Source organism: Meriones unguiculatus, chromosome 2 (genome assembly GCF_030254825.1).
Source record: "Meriones unguiculatus strain TT.TT164.6M chromosome 2, Bangor_MerUng_6.1, whole genome shotgun sequence".
NCBI lineage: Eukaryota > Metazoa > Chordata > Mammalia > Rodentia > Muridae > Meriones > Meriones unguiculatus.
The window spans coordinates 148,255,423-148,272,551 of record NC_083350.1 but is presented as its reverse complement, the minus strand read 5'-3'; the positions used below and the strand labels follow the sequence as shown (position 1 = coordinate 148,272,551).

At 44.6% G+C, this 17,129-nt stretch overlaps 1 protein-coding gene across 3 annotated transcripts in view; it reads right to left on the bottom strand.

Moving 5' to 3' along the window:
• Positions 1–15,979, bottom strand: part of Intu (inturned planar cell polarity protein) — a 69,766-nt gene extending 53,787 nt beyond the window's left edge. For all 3 annotated transcript variants that reach the window (XM_060378255.1, XM_021664891.2, XM_060378254.1), the window contains exons 1-2: positions 15,755–15,979; positions 5,366–5,913 (exon numbers count right to left, since the gene is read on the bottom strand). In XM_060378255.1, coding sequence (XP_060234238.1) covers positions 5,366–5,913; positions 15,755–15,897 — 691 coding nt within the window. In that variant the 5' untranslated portion in view covers positions 15,898–15,979. The remainder of the gene's footprint in view (positions 1–5,365; positions 5,914–15,754) is intronic.
• Positions 15,980–17,129: the final 1,150 nt, after the last annotated feature.

Below are 17,129 nucleotides of genomic sequence, written 5' to 3'. Positions count from 1 at the left end.
AGCACAGGCCTGAGCGGGCAGACCATGCCCAAGATGATCCCTGACCTTCTTCATAATGCACAAGCAGGGCACAGCACTTCTGAGACCACTCCTGAGATGACCCTAGACACTCAGATATCCTGGGAACCACTAAGTGGAGCAAGTAAGTGGTGGAGAAATGGAGGAGAAAGAGAAACAGAAGGTTGTGGGCACAATGAAGACAGGCAGATCTGGAGACATGAGAGTAGGAAGGACGGCCTGATATGAGTGGCCGGTGATGCCACCTGAGACCATGGTGGGGTCCTGGCCTGTGTTGTCACTGGGGGCCAGGTCTGAGTTCATGGCCTTGCAGTAAGCAAAGGTCAGTTATAATGAAAGCCCAGGTTTTCCTGCTCCAGGCTACCACCCAGGCACATGCTGATGTCTGAGGGCTGTGCAGAACTGGCCCCACCCCTCACCTGGACATCATGGGATAGCTGGGCCCGGGGGCATGAAAGCAGGAGAGCTGGCCCTGCCACTCACCAGCTGCAGCACTTGGGAGAGAGGGGCCTGCCCCTCACCTGGGCAGCACAGTAGAGCTAGCCCTGGATGCAGGGGTTGCCTCTTGTCTGCTGTGTGGTAATGCAGATGAGGGAGAGATACCCTCTTCCCCTCCCTTGTCCCTTATGGCAGATAGGAGAGTCATGAAAATGGGAGAATTGGCCATGTCCCTCACTGACTGCAACAGAGAGCCAGCCCTGTACCTCACCTGAGCAGAAGAGTAGAGCTAGCTCTGGTTGTGGTGGTTCTAGGTGAGCTGGGCCCAGGGCAGAGAGTGGGAAAGCGGTCAGGCTGACTAGCTCAGATACCTCTTAGGCCCTGATTCAGGGCTTTGAAATGGCCCACCCCAGTATCTTCCCCATCGATGAACTGCTGGCGTGTATGAAGAGGCTTGTCCTGCAGATCCAAAATTATAGGATCTCCATGACACAGGGCAACAACAGGATATCTGAGAGGGGTCCCAGTGAGGCTCCAGTAAGAATAGAGTAGAAGAAGCCAGAGGCCTCATACAGACCAATAACTCATTGTGATGACTCACTGCAATGAACATTTGCAAGCAAAGAAATGTGAACAATAGGTATACTGAGGGACACCCTGTGCTACACTACAGTTTTCACAATGAGACTTTTTTTCTTTGTTGGGTGGGAGAGGTTGCCAGGGTGGACGATGGGTATGAGGGGAGGGGGAAATGAGTGGTATTGGAGTGCATGATGTGAAATTTGCAATGAATAAAAGTTTAAAAAGAGTCTATATAAAATGAGACACAAGAGAATACATGTATATGTACACGCACACATACACTTACTCCCATTCACATAAAGCTGAGGAACAAGCTAAATCAATTCTGTTCACAGAAGGCTCAAGGCTGCTGACTGACCTTGGGCCTGCAGCAGAACCCTCCGGGTACTGGAAATGTTGATTCCTGATCCAAGGAGGCAGTTAAACAAGACAACACACACATCAAAATGACCAGTGTGCACTTATGGATGGATGTCATATCTCAAAACATTTCTGCAAAGTGAGCACACATCTTTAAAATTTTTAAAGAAAAAAATAAAAACAAAAAAACAAAAAACCCACATACGTCATTAAAAAAAACAAATCTACATTTGAAGACTTAAGAAACTATACAAAACAGCATGGAATAAAACTGTTCATCCTTTCTAAGAAATAGCCTGCAGGGGGGGTAATCTGGAGAATTAATGATGTATGCATTTGGCATGATGGTGTGTATCTGTAATTCCAATGATTGGGAGGCTGAGGCAAGAGAATAAAAAGCTTGAGGCCAGCCTGTGAACTATAGAATGAAATCTTGTCTCAAACAAAACAAAACAAAACAAACAAAACATAATGAACAGATAAACATTATTGATAGCTAGCTAATGTATGATTTCCTTCTCCCTTCTTATTCTTAAAAAAAAAAATCCTTTTTATCCACCTGACTCACAAGCTAGACAGATGGTGGAAATAAAGCAGAAGAGAAAACAGAATTCCTGCAAGTTCATCTACCATGGCATGGACCTGGACCCAGCTGCTGGACATGTCCTGTGAGCAGCTGATGCAGCTGTACAGTGTCCACCAGAGGCGGTGCCTGTACTGTAGCCTTTAGAGGAAGCAGTGCTTGCTGCCCAAGCACCTAAGAAAGGGTAAGGAGGCAGTATGCATGGAGAAGCCTGAAGAGGTGAAGACCCACCCAAGGAAAATTGATCATCCTGCTCAAGATGGCAGGCAGTATGGTGGGTATGTATAACAGGAAGAAACCAAGCTGGAAATGATTGGCCACTGGGGGAGTTCTCCATCACCTACAAGTCTGAATGGCATCCGTGCCACACACTCCTCCCGCTTCATCCCTTTTGAACTGGCTGGTTTCGGGTCAACTTGACACAAACTAGAGTCATCAGAGAAGAAGGAGCCTCAGCTGAGGAAATGCCTCCACGTGATCCAGCTGTAAGGCATTTTCTCAGTCATCAGTGGGGGAGGGCCCAGTCCATGGTGGGTGGTGCCATCCCTGGGCTGGTGGTCATGGGTTCTATAAGAAAGCAGGCTGAACAAAGCACGGTGAAGCAAGTCAGTAAGCAGTGTCCTTCCTTGGCTTCTATGTTATATTTTGCCTCCAGGTTCCAGCCCTGCTTGCGTTCTTGTTCTGACTTCCTTCAATGATGGACTACAGTGTGGCAGTGTAAGCTCCTCCACAACTTGCTTGTGGCCATCGTGGTTGGTCACAGCGATAGATACCCTAACTCGGGCAGGCTGGTACTGCTATGACAGACCTGACTGTGTTTTGGGGAGGACTGTAGAAGGACTTTGGTACTTTGGGCTAGAAGAGCCATTGAGTGTTAAGATCTCAGTGGGATGTTCTTTAGGAGCTCAGAAGATGGGAATGTTGAGGGCAGTGCAGGAGTTAGAGGCCTGGCTTGTGAAGTTTCAGAGGGAAGTGGTGTACAGGAGATCAGGCGAGAGCAGGTCCTGAAGTTACATGAAGAAGCTGCCTGCGTGCCCATGGTTTCTACTCCTGGTACAGTGCCCTCTACTGCCAAGTATGCACCTATGCTCACGGGGTGTCCCCTACGACTGGCTGGCTGAGGAAGAGAGGACTAGGGCTTGGCTTACTGATGGTTTCATATGTTGTGCAGCAGAAGTGGACAGCTGCAGTATCACAGCCCCTTTCTGCAACAACCCTGAAAGACAGTGGCGAAGGAAGATTTCCACAGTGGGCAGAACTGCGGGCCATTCACATGTGTATGTACTTGAAAGGAGAAATGGCCAGATGTGCAATTGTCCACTGATTCATGGGCTGTAGTGAATGTAGTGATTCAATGGCTAGATGGTCAGGGACTTGGAAAGATCATGACTGGAAAGTTGGTGAGAAAGACATCTGGGAAAGGAGTGTGTGGATAGATCTCTCCAAACAGGTGAAGGATGTGAAGACACTTGTGTCCTGTGTAAATACTCATCAAAAGACGACTTCAGCTGAGGGGGAGATTATAGACAGCAGCTTGGCAGCTGTTCCTAAGACATGGCCCTCCTACATGATCACAAGTGTATCTGAGGGTCTTGAATTGTGATGAATAGCGGCTTATTTTAGGGCACAGCCCTTGGTGTTCACACATGCTCTGCATGGGTTGCTCTTTCTTAAGTTCCTCTATTCCATATATACTAACACGAGCATTCCACATTAAATGTTCCCATCCTCAGCTCTCTCTTGAGTATGTGGAAAGACATTCCACATGCACTTGTATCCAGACCACACGTCTGGCAAAAACGGCAATGATGATGGAACAGCACTGTTGTTGCTGCAGTGTCTTTATATACTGCCATGTACTTCATAAGCAGCCAGGAACTTTGCTGGCTTCCTTGAGCAAGGAGGCTTTCATGCATTCAAAGCTCCTGGAATTGCATCAGCTAGCATGAATGCCAGTGCAGACAAAGGAAACACTGGAAGGTAAATCCTTTCCCTAGAATTCAGTGTTCTACCTTTCTTGTGTAGCCTTTTTTATTCCCCATGAGAAGTGTAACTGTGAGTGTGAGTCTATGTGTCTGTGTATGTCACACACATGAGTGTGTGGGTGTTTGTTCCTATGTCTATGCAGACACCAGAACAAGAAGTTGGCCATTTTCCTCATCACCCTCTGCCTTACTGCCTTGAGACGGGGTCTCTCACTGGACTGGACGCCTGCTGCTTTGGCTATGCCACATCTCTTTGTATGGTAACATACAGATGCATTTTGGAAACACACCCTCAGACATGTCTCCTGAGAATTACCTTTGTGGTCCTCTGTCATGTTGTCTGTCACGCTGTGACACTGACTGCCTGTTTCTGATGTGCTTCTTCCATGTGAGCTCTTTACACAGGCAGTCAGATCATCAGAGCAATCTTTGTACACCTGATACTTAGCAGATGCTCAGATGTTCAGGTTAATGAACAAACAATGAAAATTGGACTTCATGGCAGACACAGCTTAAAATGTTTCTAAAATTCGTGCTTTGAGCTGGGTCCACTGAAAAGATTGGTACCTTTTAGGATGGTTACAACTTTGAAGTTTTGTTAATTTTTTTTTTTCAGAGCCAGGGAGATGTTCAGTGGGTAAACCCACTTGCTACCAAGCCTGGTGAGTTGAGGTCCTTGCCCAGAACCCGTTCCCACAGGCTGTCCTCTGTCCTCCACACATGTCTGGGTACATGTGCCCAGGCACAAGTAAATAAGTAACCATAAGAAAGAATATATTTTCATGTTTGATTAGTCTTTTATCTTTATAAAGCAGAATAAAGGTGCCAAATAACTCATACATTATATCACAGAGCTTAACGTCAGCAATGTAAATATACTCAATATGTCCAAAATAACTTGTGTTTTTCCACTCAAAACTGGTGTGGTATTTTAGACAAGTGCCCTTACAAAGGAACTTATGTATAATACCACTGTCCTTAAGAAGGTCAACTGAAACAGTCTACAGCTACTCCAAGAACTTGGTGTCCTCCAGTGCAAACATACAATTTAAAAGTATTTTTATTCATAAATTATATATTTTGTATCATATTATTGGATACAGCTGTTACAGCCTAAGTGATCACTGTATAATCAACTTAGTTTCTTCTTGTCAGCAAACATAAGCAAGATGAAAAGATTATTCAAAACTTGAAGATCAGCTAGGCTGCTCCCTGTTCTGAACCAGCTGCGTGTGTCTTCCATCCATGGAAGCAGTTCTTTTAAGACCATGGCACATGGGGACCATTTGTACTGACTTTATTTGGAGACTGTCCATACTGTCTTCCACCCCACCACTCACAGGCACTGCCCTCAACCACGTATCTCTGTAAATGAGACTGCAGCTGGCTGCAGACTTACCAACCAGTACCTGACCGCTCTTCATAGCAGAGCCTCCTGGCAACAGGCCATGCACCACGAGCCTCTCTCCATCTGCCTGCTTCCCACTCCGTCTCCAGCTCCACTTGGTCTGATGGATGATTCCCACCAGCACTTCCAGGAGTTTGAGTGGCTCCCTGGCTTTGATGACAGTTAGCTTCTTGGGGTTGATGTAGACCATCACGTCCTTGTACCGTTGCTGCACCGTGAGTCCGGTCTTCTGGTTGGACCGGTGCTTGAGGATGGACACCGGGCCGCTGTCATTGCTGTTCTTTTTGTGGTTGCGCTTGGGTAGAAGTCTTTTGCTTTTCAAGATCTTGGTGAAGCGCTTGAGCTTGGGCTCATACTTCTTTCTTTCTCTGGGATCATCCTCTTCAATGATGACCTCCTTCTCGCTGAACCTGACATGGTTCACATGGTTCACAGTCTGGGTCTCTGGAAGGAGGCTCTCCTCCTCATCCTCACTTAGTTCCAGGTAAAATAGTTCTCCATTCCTCTGCACACTGTCCAGCCACTCAGGCTCCAGATCACTGTATGAGAGAGAAGAGGTCACCTCAGTGGTCATCCAACATGAGAGAGACAGCTGCATTTCTGGTGTGGGAGCACCAGTAGGCTTGGTACTAGAGATGGAGGGTGGTGGTTATAGTGTTTTAAAGAATGGGGGAGGGAATCAAACAGGCAGAGTGATACCAAAGAAAATCAATAAAAAGGGGGAAGGACAGACCTTTTTTTACAACGTACAGGGCTGTGTTTTTAGAAGTAAAACTAATTCAGGCTCACACCTGTAATTCTAGCACTTAGGACACTGAGGCAGGAGGACTGTCATGACTTCAAGACTAGCCTGGGCTACACAGTGAGTTCCAGGCTACAAAGTGAGTGAGGCTCTGTCAAAAAAAAAAAAAAAAGAAATAAAAGAAAAGAAAAGGCAAAACAACATCAAAAAAAAAAAAAAATCCAGAGGCTGGGACGTGTTCTCTGCAGTGAAATGTTCCCACACATCTAGGAAAGTGAAAACCTGAAAATTCTAGCAGGCCAGCTTTACAGAAGGAGCAGGCACTACTAACCAGCAGCTGCAGAGAGCAGAAACCTGGGCCTGTGGAGCTGCCCACAGCTGGGAGGGGGCTCAAGGGCTAAAGTGTCACCACTGCTGGGGTGACACACTTGCTTTTGATTTGTCCCTGCCCCTCATAAGCAACCCCTTACTCTCTCCTGCTAGTGACCCCAACAGAACCTCACTGATTCACCAAGTTAGATGCTGCTGTCTAATCCACCATGGGTTCCCCCTATGGGGTGAGAAGATGTATAAGTGTGTGTCTTCCCAGAAAAATCCCTCACATGACAATATGGTAGCATGTTTAGCTCAAAGGGTGAGCTCCAGGTCTGTGAGAGACTCGTCTCAAAAAGCAAGGTGGAGTGCAATAAAGGCTGATAACGTTATCAACCACTAGCCTCCCCATGTGCACACCTGGGCAAGCACACACACACACACACACACACACACACACACACACACCATGAATCCAGCCACTGTGTGGCTACAGCTCACTTTGGACATCTCAGAATTCACATTAGCCATTGAAAGTGTGATCACATCCATAGAAACCAGTTGTGTGAAAACCACAGGAAAGCATCCTATTTGCATAGTACTTGGGACAGCTTCAGGCTTCAGCTAGAACAAAGCTAAGCAACGTGTACTCTGTTCAGATAACAATTTTCAGAAAAGCAGCCTTCATCTTTCCACAAGCTGCAACCACGGCTAAAACAAACCAGCTATAATCATAGTTCAGAATGAACTGAGCTGTAACGTATAATTTCTGCACAACTCCTCATTAGAGGTAATACTATGAAAAGTAAAGCTAACACTTTACATAATTCATCCTGTGGCTGTAAAAAAGGATAGATGGGAAGCTGGCTATTAAAAAAACCCAAATTATCACCACTGAAATTATCAAGACAGCATTAAACAGAAACTACATTCATTCTGTGGCAGTTAACTGATCATACTCTGTCCTGTTTGGAGATGCGGCTGCCTTCCGAGCTGCCGCTATTTAACGTGACACCTGTTTCCTTGTAAATCCACCATGTGGGGACAGCCTTAAGCTGACCACCTGGTGGGGAAGTATGTAATCCAACAGCTCTCGACCTTCCTAACACTGTGACCCTTTAATACAGTTCTTCATGTTGTGGTGACCCCCACAACCCTAAATCCTTGCTACTTCATAACTGTAATTTTACTACTGCTATGAACTATAATGTAAATATCTGTGTTTTTCAATGGTCTCAGGTGACCCCTCTAAAAGGGTCCTGACCCATGGGTTGAGAACCACTGGTGTAATCTGTGTTCTGATCATTCAACCAAAAAGAAAAGGTTTGCTCTGCTCTTTTAACTGTTTATTAGCAACTCTGGTTCTTTAACTTAAATTCTGTCAAATACTGCTTTCTGAATACCATGAAAATTAGTCCCCCAAAATATCCTATCCTTTTATTGGCTTGTCACTAACTTTTATTGCCCCCTGTCACTAACTACAGATACCAGCCACTGGCCGCTGCAACCTCACCTTCTATCCTCACAGAGGTTACTGTTTAATAATTCCACAGCTCCACTCTGAAGATCCCAATAACTGTGTGCCTGCTGTAAGCCTTTAGGTGACAAATGAACAGTGATCTTCAGTGGCACATTCTGGACAGTATCATCAGGTTTCACTGTGGTTGGCTATGAAGTGTCCCCAAACACTTATATGCTAATGCTTGTTCCCAGGCAGTGGGCTAGAGAGAGCAGAGTATGAGGGTACCATGCACTGATGAAGTCACAGATGACAGGACTGTGAGGAGGCAGAGACCAGTAGGAGCATGCTCTCAAACTGTATTCTGTGCCCCTCCCTTCACAATTTCCCTCCACATTAATGCACTGTTTCCCCACAGGCCTGGAAACAGAGCCAAGGAACCATTGCTTTGAACTCAGGAGCCAAGATAAATCATTCCTCCCTCAACTAGCTTGTCACAGTGCTGAAGTGACTGGCGCCAAATAACTGAGTGTGTATCAACTTCAACTACAGATGCTTTGCTTTATCACCTCATCCCTTCAGTTTGCCACGTTCTTTATATTAGATGCATGAGCACTTTTTCATTTGCTACATAGAAGGCCGGTTCATCTTAATCATTAAAATCTGAGTATGAGGTCACCTTGTGGTTATGCTTTAAAGATCCAGGTGGGCAGAATGTAGCAAATACATAGGGCCAGCCACTGTGGTAAATGAAAACACTTCTGGTGTGATAGCGAGTCAGCCTAACTGATAAAAGTACTTGCTGCTGAGTCTGACAACCTGATTCCTGGGTCCCACATGGTGAAGAGACAGAATGGACTCCATCCACAAAGTTGCTTTTTTTTCTCTACACATCCTACATTGCACATATGTACTTGTGCGCACACACTTAGAAATACACACAATAATAATAAACAAGCAAAAGTAAAGTTAAAAAAAACCCTTTGCTTTGTGGGTAAAAGACTCTGGAAAAGACCCCACAATGATGCATACAATAGGTACAAGACAGAGACATGAAGGATAAATGGTGGGAGAGGGTTAGGGAGCAAAAGAAAAAGAGGACTTAACAACCGGCTTTCACAAAACAGGGTACAGGGCAGACATCGCCTTAACGGAGAGGTGGATGCTGGGAGACTGGGCATGGGCTGGGAAACGGTCACAAACCACAGGAGACTAAGAGGAACTGATGATGAGTGGCAACACGATATGCTGGGTGGAACCCTGGAACCAAAATGCAACAGTAATAATAACCAAATGAAGTCCCCAGTCAGCTCAGAGACCATCCAGCAAGTAACAGCTGTGTGAGCTGTTACCACCGGATAAAGGGTTTGTGGGAGCACAGGAGTACCTCTGCAGCTTTCTATAAGTCAAACATTAAATTAAAAAAATATTTTAGGACAAGAATTAAATCTAGCTGTTTCAATTCACATTTTTATAGTCATGGATCTCAAGAGTCAGCAATAGCGTACTTTTAACATCTCTGAGACTCCATGGCACAAGCTAGGAAGTTCTCACTGCATGATGTTTTCTGTGAAAGTCACCGACGTTTATTTTACTTTTTTCTAGTCACAAACAACCTTAGGTTTACAATCTGCTTACAAGGTCTGAGGGCACTTTGATTGGTTTCTAAGACCCTTAGTGATAAAGCACACAGGAGCTGCTTTCTGCCCAGAGGAAGATTTGCTAACATGAAATGGTTTCTAGGAAACCTTTTATTTTCCCTTTCTGAGAGTTACATGACTCTCTTAGGTCTTCATTTGCATTAATGCCTGGATTTTTTTTTTAATTATTTGAAACAGCATGGCAATTTCTGCAGGAAGATCTATGCAGTATGTAGCCTGACCCACACATTTCCTTACTTAAAGAAAACAGACATAATGCACTATCCCAAATAAATAATTACATCCTCTCCTCTTGAAAAAAGTATAATGAATTTTACCAAAGTGGTCATGATGTAGTTATGTGACACTAAGAGGTATAAGAACAGGACAATTCTGGGCATAGTGAAAAAAAAAAAAAAAAAAAAAAAAAAAAAAAAAAAAAAACAAAGAATAGGAAAAAAAAGTGATAGAGTGATGGTTAATCTCAATTGTCAACATGATGGGGGGGTGGTCTGTCCTAGATTCACTCTGATGCTGTGATAAAACACCCTGACAAAAGGCAACTAAGAAAGGAAAGGTTTACTGTAGGTCACAGTCCCACAGGGACAGAGCCCATCAGAGTGGGATACCATGGCAACAGGAAGGAAGGCATGAAGGTAGAAGCAGGAAGCTGGATGATCATATTTCATGCACCCAGGAAACAAATGGGATCATGCCATAAATCCTTAAGATCCCACCCCCAATGATGTACTTCCTGCAGCAAGGCTCCATCCCAAAGGTTCTATAACCACCCCAGATAACATCCCCAGTTTTGGCTCAAATATCTAAAGACATGAGCCTATAGGAGACATTTCATATTCAAAACACAACAGGAGCTAGAATCACCTAGGAGACAAGTCTCTGGCCATGCCTGTGAATGACTATATTGGGCTAGCCTCTGGGCACGCCTATGAGTGTTCATCTGTGTTAGGTTAATTGAGGTACAAACACCTACTATAAATGTGGGTAGCACCATGCCATGAGCAGGGGTCTTGGACTGAACAAAGAGGAAACAGTTAGCCGAGTATTCATTGACTGTGTGGGCAATGAGACCAGCTGCCTCAAGTGCATGCTGCCATGACTTCCCTTCCATGATGGACCCTCAAACTTAAGCCAAATAAACCCTTCCTTCTTGAAGTTAGCAGGTATATTGTTACACCAGTGAGACAAGTAGCTAATAATCATGAAATGAATATGAATCTATCTGGCACATGATCAGTGGGCTCCAGCCTGCCTCATCTCTTCTGTCTTCTTGATCCTCTTTTTGCTGATAACATCTGAATTTCACCTCTGACAGTCTTCCACAGGAAAAGAACTTTCAAACTAATCCTAAGGAATCTAAGGATGGGAAGCCACTGAGCTTTTGAGTAGAGCAGGAAAAAAATGGTTTAGAACTGTGTTGTCTTTTAAAGATTTATTTTAAATACACTTTTATTAATTCTTTGATAATTTCACATAATTGCATTTTGATCATATTCACCCCGACTTCTCCCTCTAACTACTCTCAGATCCACCCTCTCCTGCATCCCCACAACTTTGTCTCTTATTATTTAAAGAACCCATGAAGACCAATAGTGTTGTTATACATTTCCAGGTGTGGAGCCATCCATTGGAGCTCAGTCCACCTACTAGGGCCCACACCTTTCCCCGGAGACCATCATTCATCCATAGCACCTCAGTTAGGGGCAGGGATTCATGAACTTCTTCTCCCTCCATGCTGTAATGTTAACTCACTTGATCTTATGGATCTTCATGGCAAATCTTTAGATCTGTGTGCTGGCAGAATACAGGAAACCAGAAAGGGATCACTGATGTGGAGGAGAATAAAGGAGACTTACTTTAATGTGTGTGTGTGTGTGTGTGTGTGTGTGTGTGTGTGTGTGTGTACACCTGCCAAGGCAGAGGCATCAGATCTCCCTGGAGCTGGAGTTACACAAGGGTGTGAGTTGCCTGATATAGATGGTAGAAATCAAAGTTGGGCCCTCTCCCAGAACAGTACATACCATGCCCTTAATCACTGAAAACTCCCAGAACAGTACATACCATGCCCTTAATCACTGAACCTTCCAATCTTTTGATGTTGTTTTTTGAGACAGTATTTTCTCTGTGTGACAGCCCTGGCTGTCCTGAACTTCCTTTGTAGACTAGGCTAGCCTCAAACTCACATCAATCCACCTGTCTCTGCCTCCCAAGTGCTGAGGATTACCACACCCAGCTCATCTCTCCAATCTTTAGAACTGTGTTTGAGAAAGTAAGTTCTTGCAGCTGGATGGAGAAATGACTGAAAATAGAAGCAGAGCATCCAGATCTGTTGGAGGTAATGCCCATGAAAAGAGAGAGAGAGAGAGAGAGAGAGAGAGAGAGAGAGAGAGAGAGAGAAGGGAAGAGAAAAAAGAGAAGAGAAGAGAAGAGAAGAGAAGAGAAGAGAAGAGAAGAGAAGAGAAGAGAAGAGAAGAGAAGAGAAGAGAAGAGAAGAGAGGCAAGCCCTAGTGGTAAGGCAGTATGGAAAGGGAGAGGACTGAGGACTGAGATACAGTAAAAGATGTGAGCACAATCAAGTATAAAGACATAAAGCAAGAGACAGTGATGAGAGGATGGATGAGACAAGGAAGAGAATTCTCTTTAACACACTGAGCTAGAAGTAGAGTGAGGTGGCAGATGGGAATTATCATTTTCATTATTAACCTACTTTCATGCTAGTTATCTTACTGAACTACATGAGTTTATAAAAAAACTAATTAAAAGTAAAGCTGGGGTTCAGAACAGGAGAAAAAGGGGGAACTATCACCTTGAACAGAGGACAATAATATGGCATCATGAATTTGATCCCATAAGTCACTCATGTTCATGTCAAAACCCAAGGAAAAGGTAACCATTGCTCTAGACAAACAATAGAATTCTAATCAGAAAGAAAAGAGAGAGAGCTGAACCACTATAGCAACAACATAAAAAAGAAGAAAACAGAAAAATGACTGCATTTTTACAAAACTCTGGAAAATCCAAAGCCACCTACAGCGACAGAAAGCAAGTGGTTATAGGAAATGCTTGCTTGGTCTTAGACATGTGGGGAAACATCTGGGTGAGATAGAGTGTGCTATGTTGATGGATGTATGTGCAGATTTTCACATATGTCTCAATAAAGATGCTGAAAATCCCAGGCAAGATTTAAAGGAAGTATCTTCTTCTCTAGCTAATTTTATTTTAGGTAGAAGTTTTTCATATTTTTTTTCAGCTAAAATCTATTTTACAGTCACCCCTCTTCTTGTACATCAGCCCTAGTTATAAAATTAACAATGGCAAAACAAAAACACTTAAAAATTAAAAATTGATGTCATAAAATTGACAGCTTTTGGCCAAAATGAACTAATCAATGTTGGTTTCAATGAAACGTTAACTGCAGAGCAGAGCGAAGAAGCCTGTCTCCACTGCTGAGGAAATGCCTGGTTTCCACCATCCCAGGTCCGCAGCAGTGAGTGGGTCCCTTAACCCAACTCCCTCAACAGTTTTGCCTCTGAAGCCTCCCTGAGGTCATGTGCACATGCCAGGTTTAGACATGACGGCATCCTCTACCTAAAACCCCCCTCTACCACAACAAGACTAAAACAAACCTACCAAAAGAACCTGGAGCCAGACAAACGGCTCAGCACATAAGGGCACTTGCTGCCAGGCCTGATGGCCTGCACTTGATGCCCTGAACACACATGGCAGTTGGAGAGAATCAGCTCTTCCAAGTTATCTTCTGATTTCTCTACTGTGTTATGGCAACTGTGGGCAAGGGCACATACCTGTGCGCGTGCACACACACACACACACACACACACACACACACACACACGTAAACACACACATGTACACACAGATGCACACACAGGCACACAAACACATGTGCACATACACACATGTGAACACACACACACACACACACGCAGACTCATGCACACATATGGGCACACACAGTCACACTCTAAGAACTATTTTAAAACCCTACCAGAATGTTATCCTAAAGCAATTTCATCTCAAAAATAATAAACTTACTAACTGATGGTCATATGCAGGTCAGACTGCATTTTGATTACCAGCATGCATGGAATAATAACTTGCAATAAGAAGAGTCAGACGGTAATTGGAATCTTGAAAGTCCAGGCTATGTAATAGGTCTTTCTTACTAAGCTTCATGAAGACCACAGAGGTGACAGGGAATGCCTACCTCTCTGACTTGAAAGGTTTAGGCTCATAGTCCTACGCCTTTCGTCAGAGTAGGTCTTCCCAAAGCTGGATGACCCAGCTTGCACTGTACCTGCTGCACCCGACCGACAGTAAATACCTGACATTGTAACAGACTTGAACAAAACCTTCACGTCATACACTTCAAAAAGGCACGGGCATAAAAATCTGAATTTTGGTAGGATGCAACCAGCTAAATTTTTTGCAACAGGACAAGGACACTGGAATATTTGGAGTGCTGAGTTAATGACTGATAACGACACAGACACATGCACTCTAGACCGTGGATACTTACAGGTTTTCCTACAAACTTCTCAAGTTCCTCATTTCTAGAAACTCCCACTGGATGCTGGGTACCCTGTCAGGAGTTTAGGTCTGGATTTCTAGAGGCAGCGTTTCCACGTCCATGGTAACTGTACACATTATTTTTAGGATAAAAGTATGTGATGAAGATGCGGAGAAATCAAGCACAGGAATCCCAGCCTAACGCTCCCTATAGCACGATGAGGTTCTGTGTAGCAGAAAACTCGTGAAATACCCGTGCCTGATCAGTGTAAACTGCCAACTTGATACAACCTAGAATTATCTAGTAAGACAGTCTCAGCTGAGGAACTGCCCTAACACAGATGGCTCCATGGGCATGTTGTAGGGCACTGTCATGATTGTTAACAGGTCCCAACCCACTGTGGTCCTGAAACTGTGTAAGAAGGCTAGCTGAGCAGAAGCTTGCCAGCCAGCATCGCCCTCCACGCTCTCTGCCCTGCAGCTTGGCTGAGCTGAGTTTTTGATTGGAGGTATTGCTATGCAGAATAGCAAAGCAGATCTGCCTCCAAGGTCCTGCCTTGACTTCCCTCAGTAATGGACTGTGACCTGAAATTGTAAGTCAAGTATACACCCTTTCTCTAAGTTGCCTTTGGTCATAATTTCTCATCACAGCTAGGACACGAAGCTAGGACAAACCACAAATTTTAAAATCATTTTTAAGATGACAACAACTTAGAAAAAATTGATATTATGACATTGGTTCAAAATGTTAAGAATACATTCGATCTGTATTAAGCTTCTAGAAAGGATTTAAATAGGGTTTTCCCTAACTTTTAATGACAACTAAAAAAGAATGTGTTACATACTGTTGGTTGAAGATGGTCACAATTATTTGTAACTGCTAGTTCTAACTACACATAAAATGTTATCCTAAAACTATGGATGGCCTTTGGGTACACAGTGGCTTGAACCCTTCTATTACCAGTCATTCACTGTAAGTTACCACTGGCTTTTCCAAGTCCTTAATCCACAGGAACACGGATAGATTCCTTAAAAAAAGTGAAACTGTGACGCAAAATAACGCATTCATTTATCAAGTATTTTAACTGGAAAAAGAAAACCTTGGAGTTGAATAGAAAAATACAGCACGAATATCCTGAAGCCACAATGGATGTCTTTATATTGAGGCTCTGTTATCTAGTCACTTCCATAAGTGGAAACACCTCCACAGTTTAAAACAGTTGCCTTATAAAGTGTGCATGGTGCCTCTCCATGGTAAATACTCAGGAGTCTGTTGGTGCAAAGGGGCCTCAGAGGTACGGTGCTTTTGCTGCTCTCAGAGAGGACCGGAGTTCGGTTTCAAACACTTAAAGCGCCCATAGCAGTAGCTCAGAACCGCTGGTAGTTCCAGGGAATCCAATGCCCTCTTTTGGCCTCTGTGGGCACTGCACTCATGTGCACATGCCCACGCAGGTACACATAATAAAAAAAATAATAAAAATAAATCTTCTTAAGAATGCTCTGGAGTCAGAGGGCAGTGCTACCGGGCAGGGTTCGGGGGCACCACAGACATCCTACACAGAGCAGAGCCCACCAGGAGGCGGGGACCCTCTAATCCGGATACCGCAGGAGGCAGGCCAGCACCCTACTCCCCGCACGTGCTCACGGGACCGAGGACCCATAGTCCCCTGGAGCCTTACGTGTCGCTGCTGGCTGAGGAGCAGGAGCTCAAGTCGCTGGCTTCGGCGTCGGCCTCCTCCTCTTCCTCCTCCTGGGAGGACAGGTCTCCGGGGAGCTCTGCCGGTCGCCCACTCGGGTCTCTCCACGCAGGGTCCGCCATCATCACTGTCGCGAGAGCTCCAGTGGGGACATTCAGACTCCAGGACCCGCCAGCTGCGGCTGCTGTCCCGCCGCCATTTTGCCAGACCGGGCCACGTGACCCCGGTGCTCAGCTGCGATTGGCTGGGGCGCTGGTTGCCCGGGAGACGGAGAAGCTTCCCGGTCGAGACGCGGAGCTTTAAAGGGAGCCAATGAGTGCCCTTTCCACAGGCCGTGCAAACTTCGCTGCTTAGCGTTTCCCCACCCGCTTCCAAGAGGCGAGCCAGGCAGAGAATTTTTTTCCCTTTTTATTTTCTTTCCCGATTGAGTCTCTTACAGTTTATTCTTTGTCTTGTTTTCTTTCTTTCTTTCTGAGTTATTATTTAAATTGTGACCCAAAAGGCTGGGTTCCGTTTGGCTACGTTTTGTGGGGGAATTTGACTCACAGATTCGGGGAAATTCTTACAGTTACCATCTTACTGTACACCATTACAAAGAATCTAGATGAAAAGATACAGAGAGTGGGGTGTGCGAGAAAAGATGCAGTTTCGGCGACTTTCTCCAGCGTTCTCTCTCCAGGAGCCTCCCCACAATCATCAATCTGGAAGTTCTCTGAACCTTGTCCTTTGGGTTCTTATGAAAACATAATCGCAAAGGCCCGATTGCTAGGAGGCTGAGTGGGAAGACTGGGTGTATCTATTCTTTTGCATTTCTTCCTCCCGGGCATGGGTCAGGAAACTTCTGAGATGACAAGCAAGCTTCTTATGGCCTACTGTCAGACTTTGGTTGATCACTCTAATAAGGGGAGTTTCCATAATAGTTATGTTATATTTCTGATAAAACACACATACTTTTTCACCATTGTGATCTCAAACAACAAAATTTACCCAAGATTTCATTGTAAAGTAAAAGTGCTTATTGATAAGTTAGCCATTTGTTTGTTTACTCGTTTACTTATTTGAGACAGGGTCTCACTGTGTAACCCTGGCTGACCTGGAACTCACTATGTAGACCAGGCTGGCCTTATACTAACAGAGATTGTCTGCCTCTCACTCCCAAGTGCTAGGGAGTAAAGATTACACCACTATGCCTGGCTGCATTTTTTTCATTTTTAAAGCAACCTACTAGAAGTTTTTGAAAAGTCAAAGACATTTTAAAATATTTTTATTTTTATGTATATGGGTGTTTTGCCTGCACATCTATCTGTGTACTATGTGCATGTCTGGTGTCCTTAGAGGCCAGAAGAGGGCTGTAGAC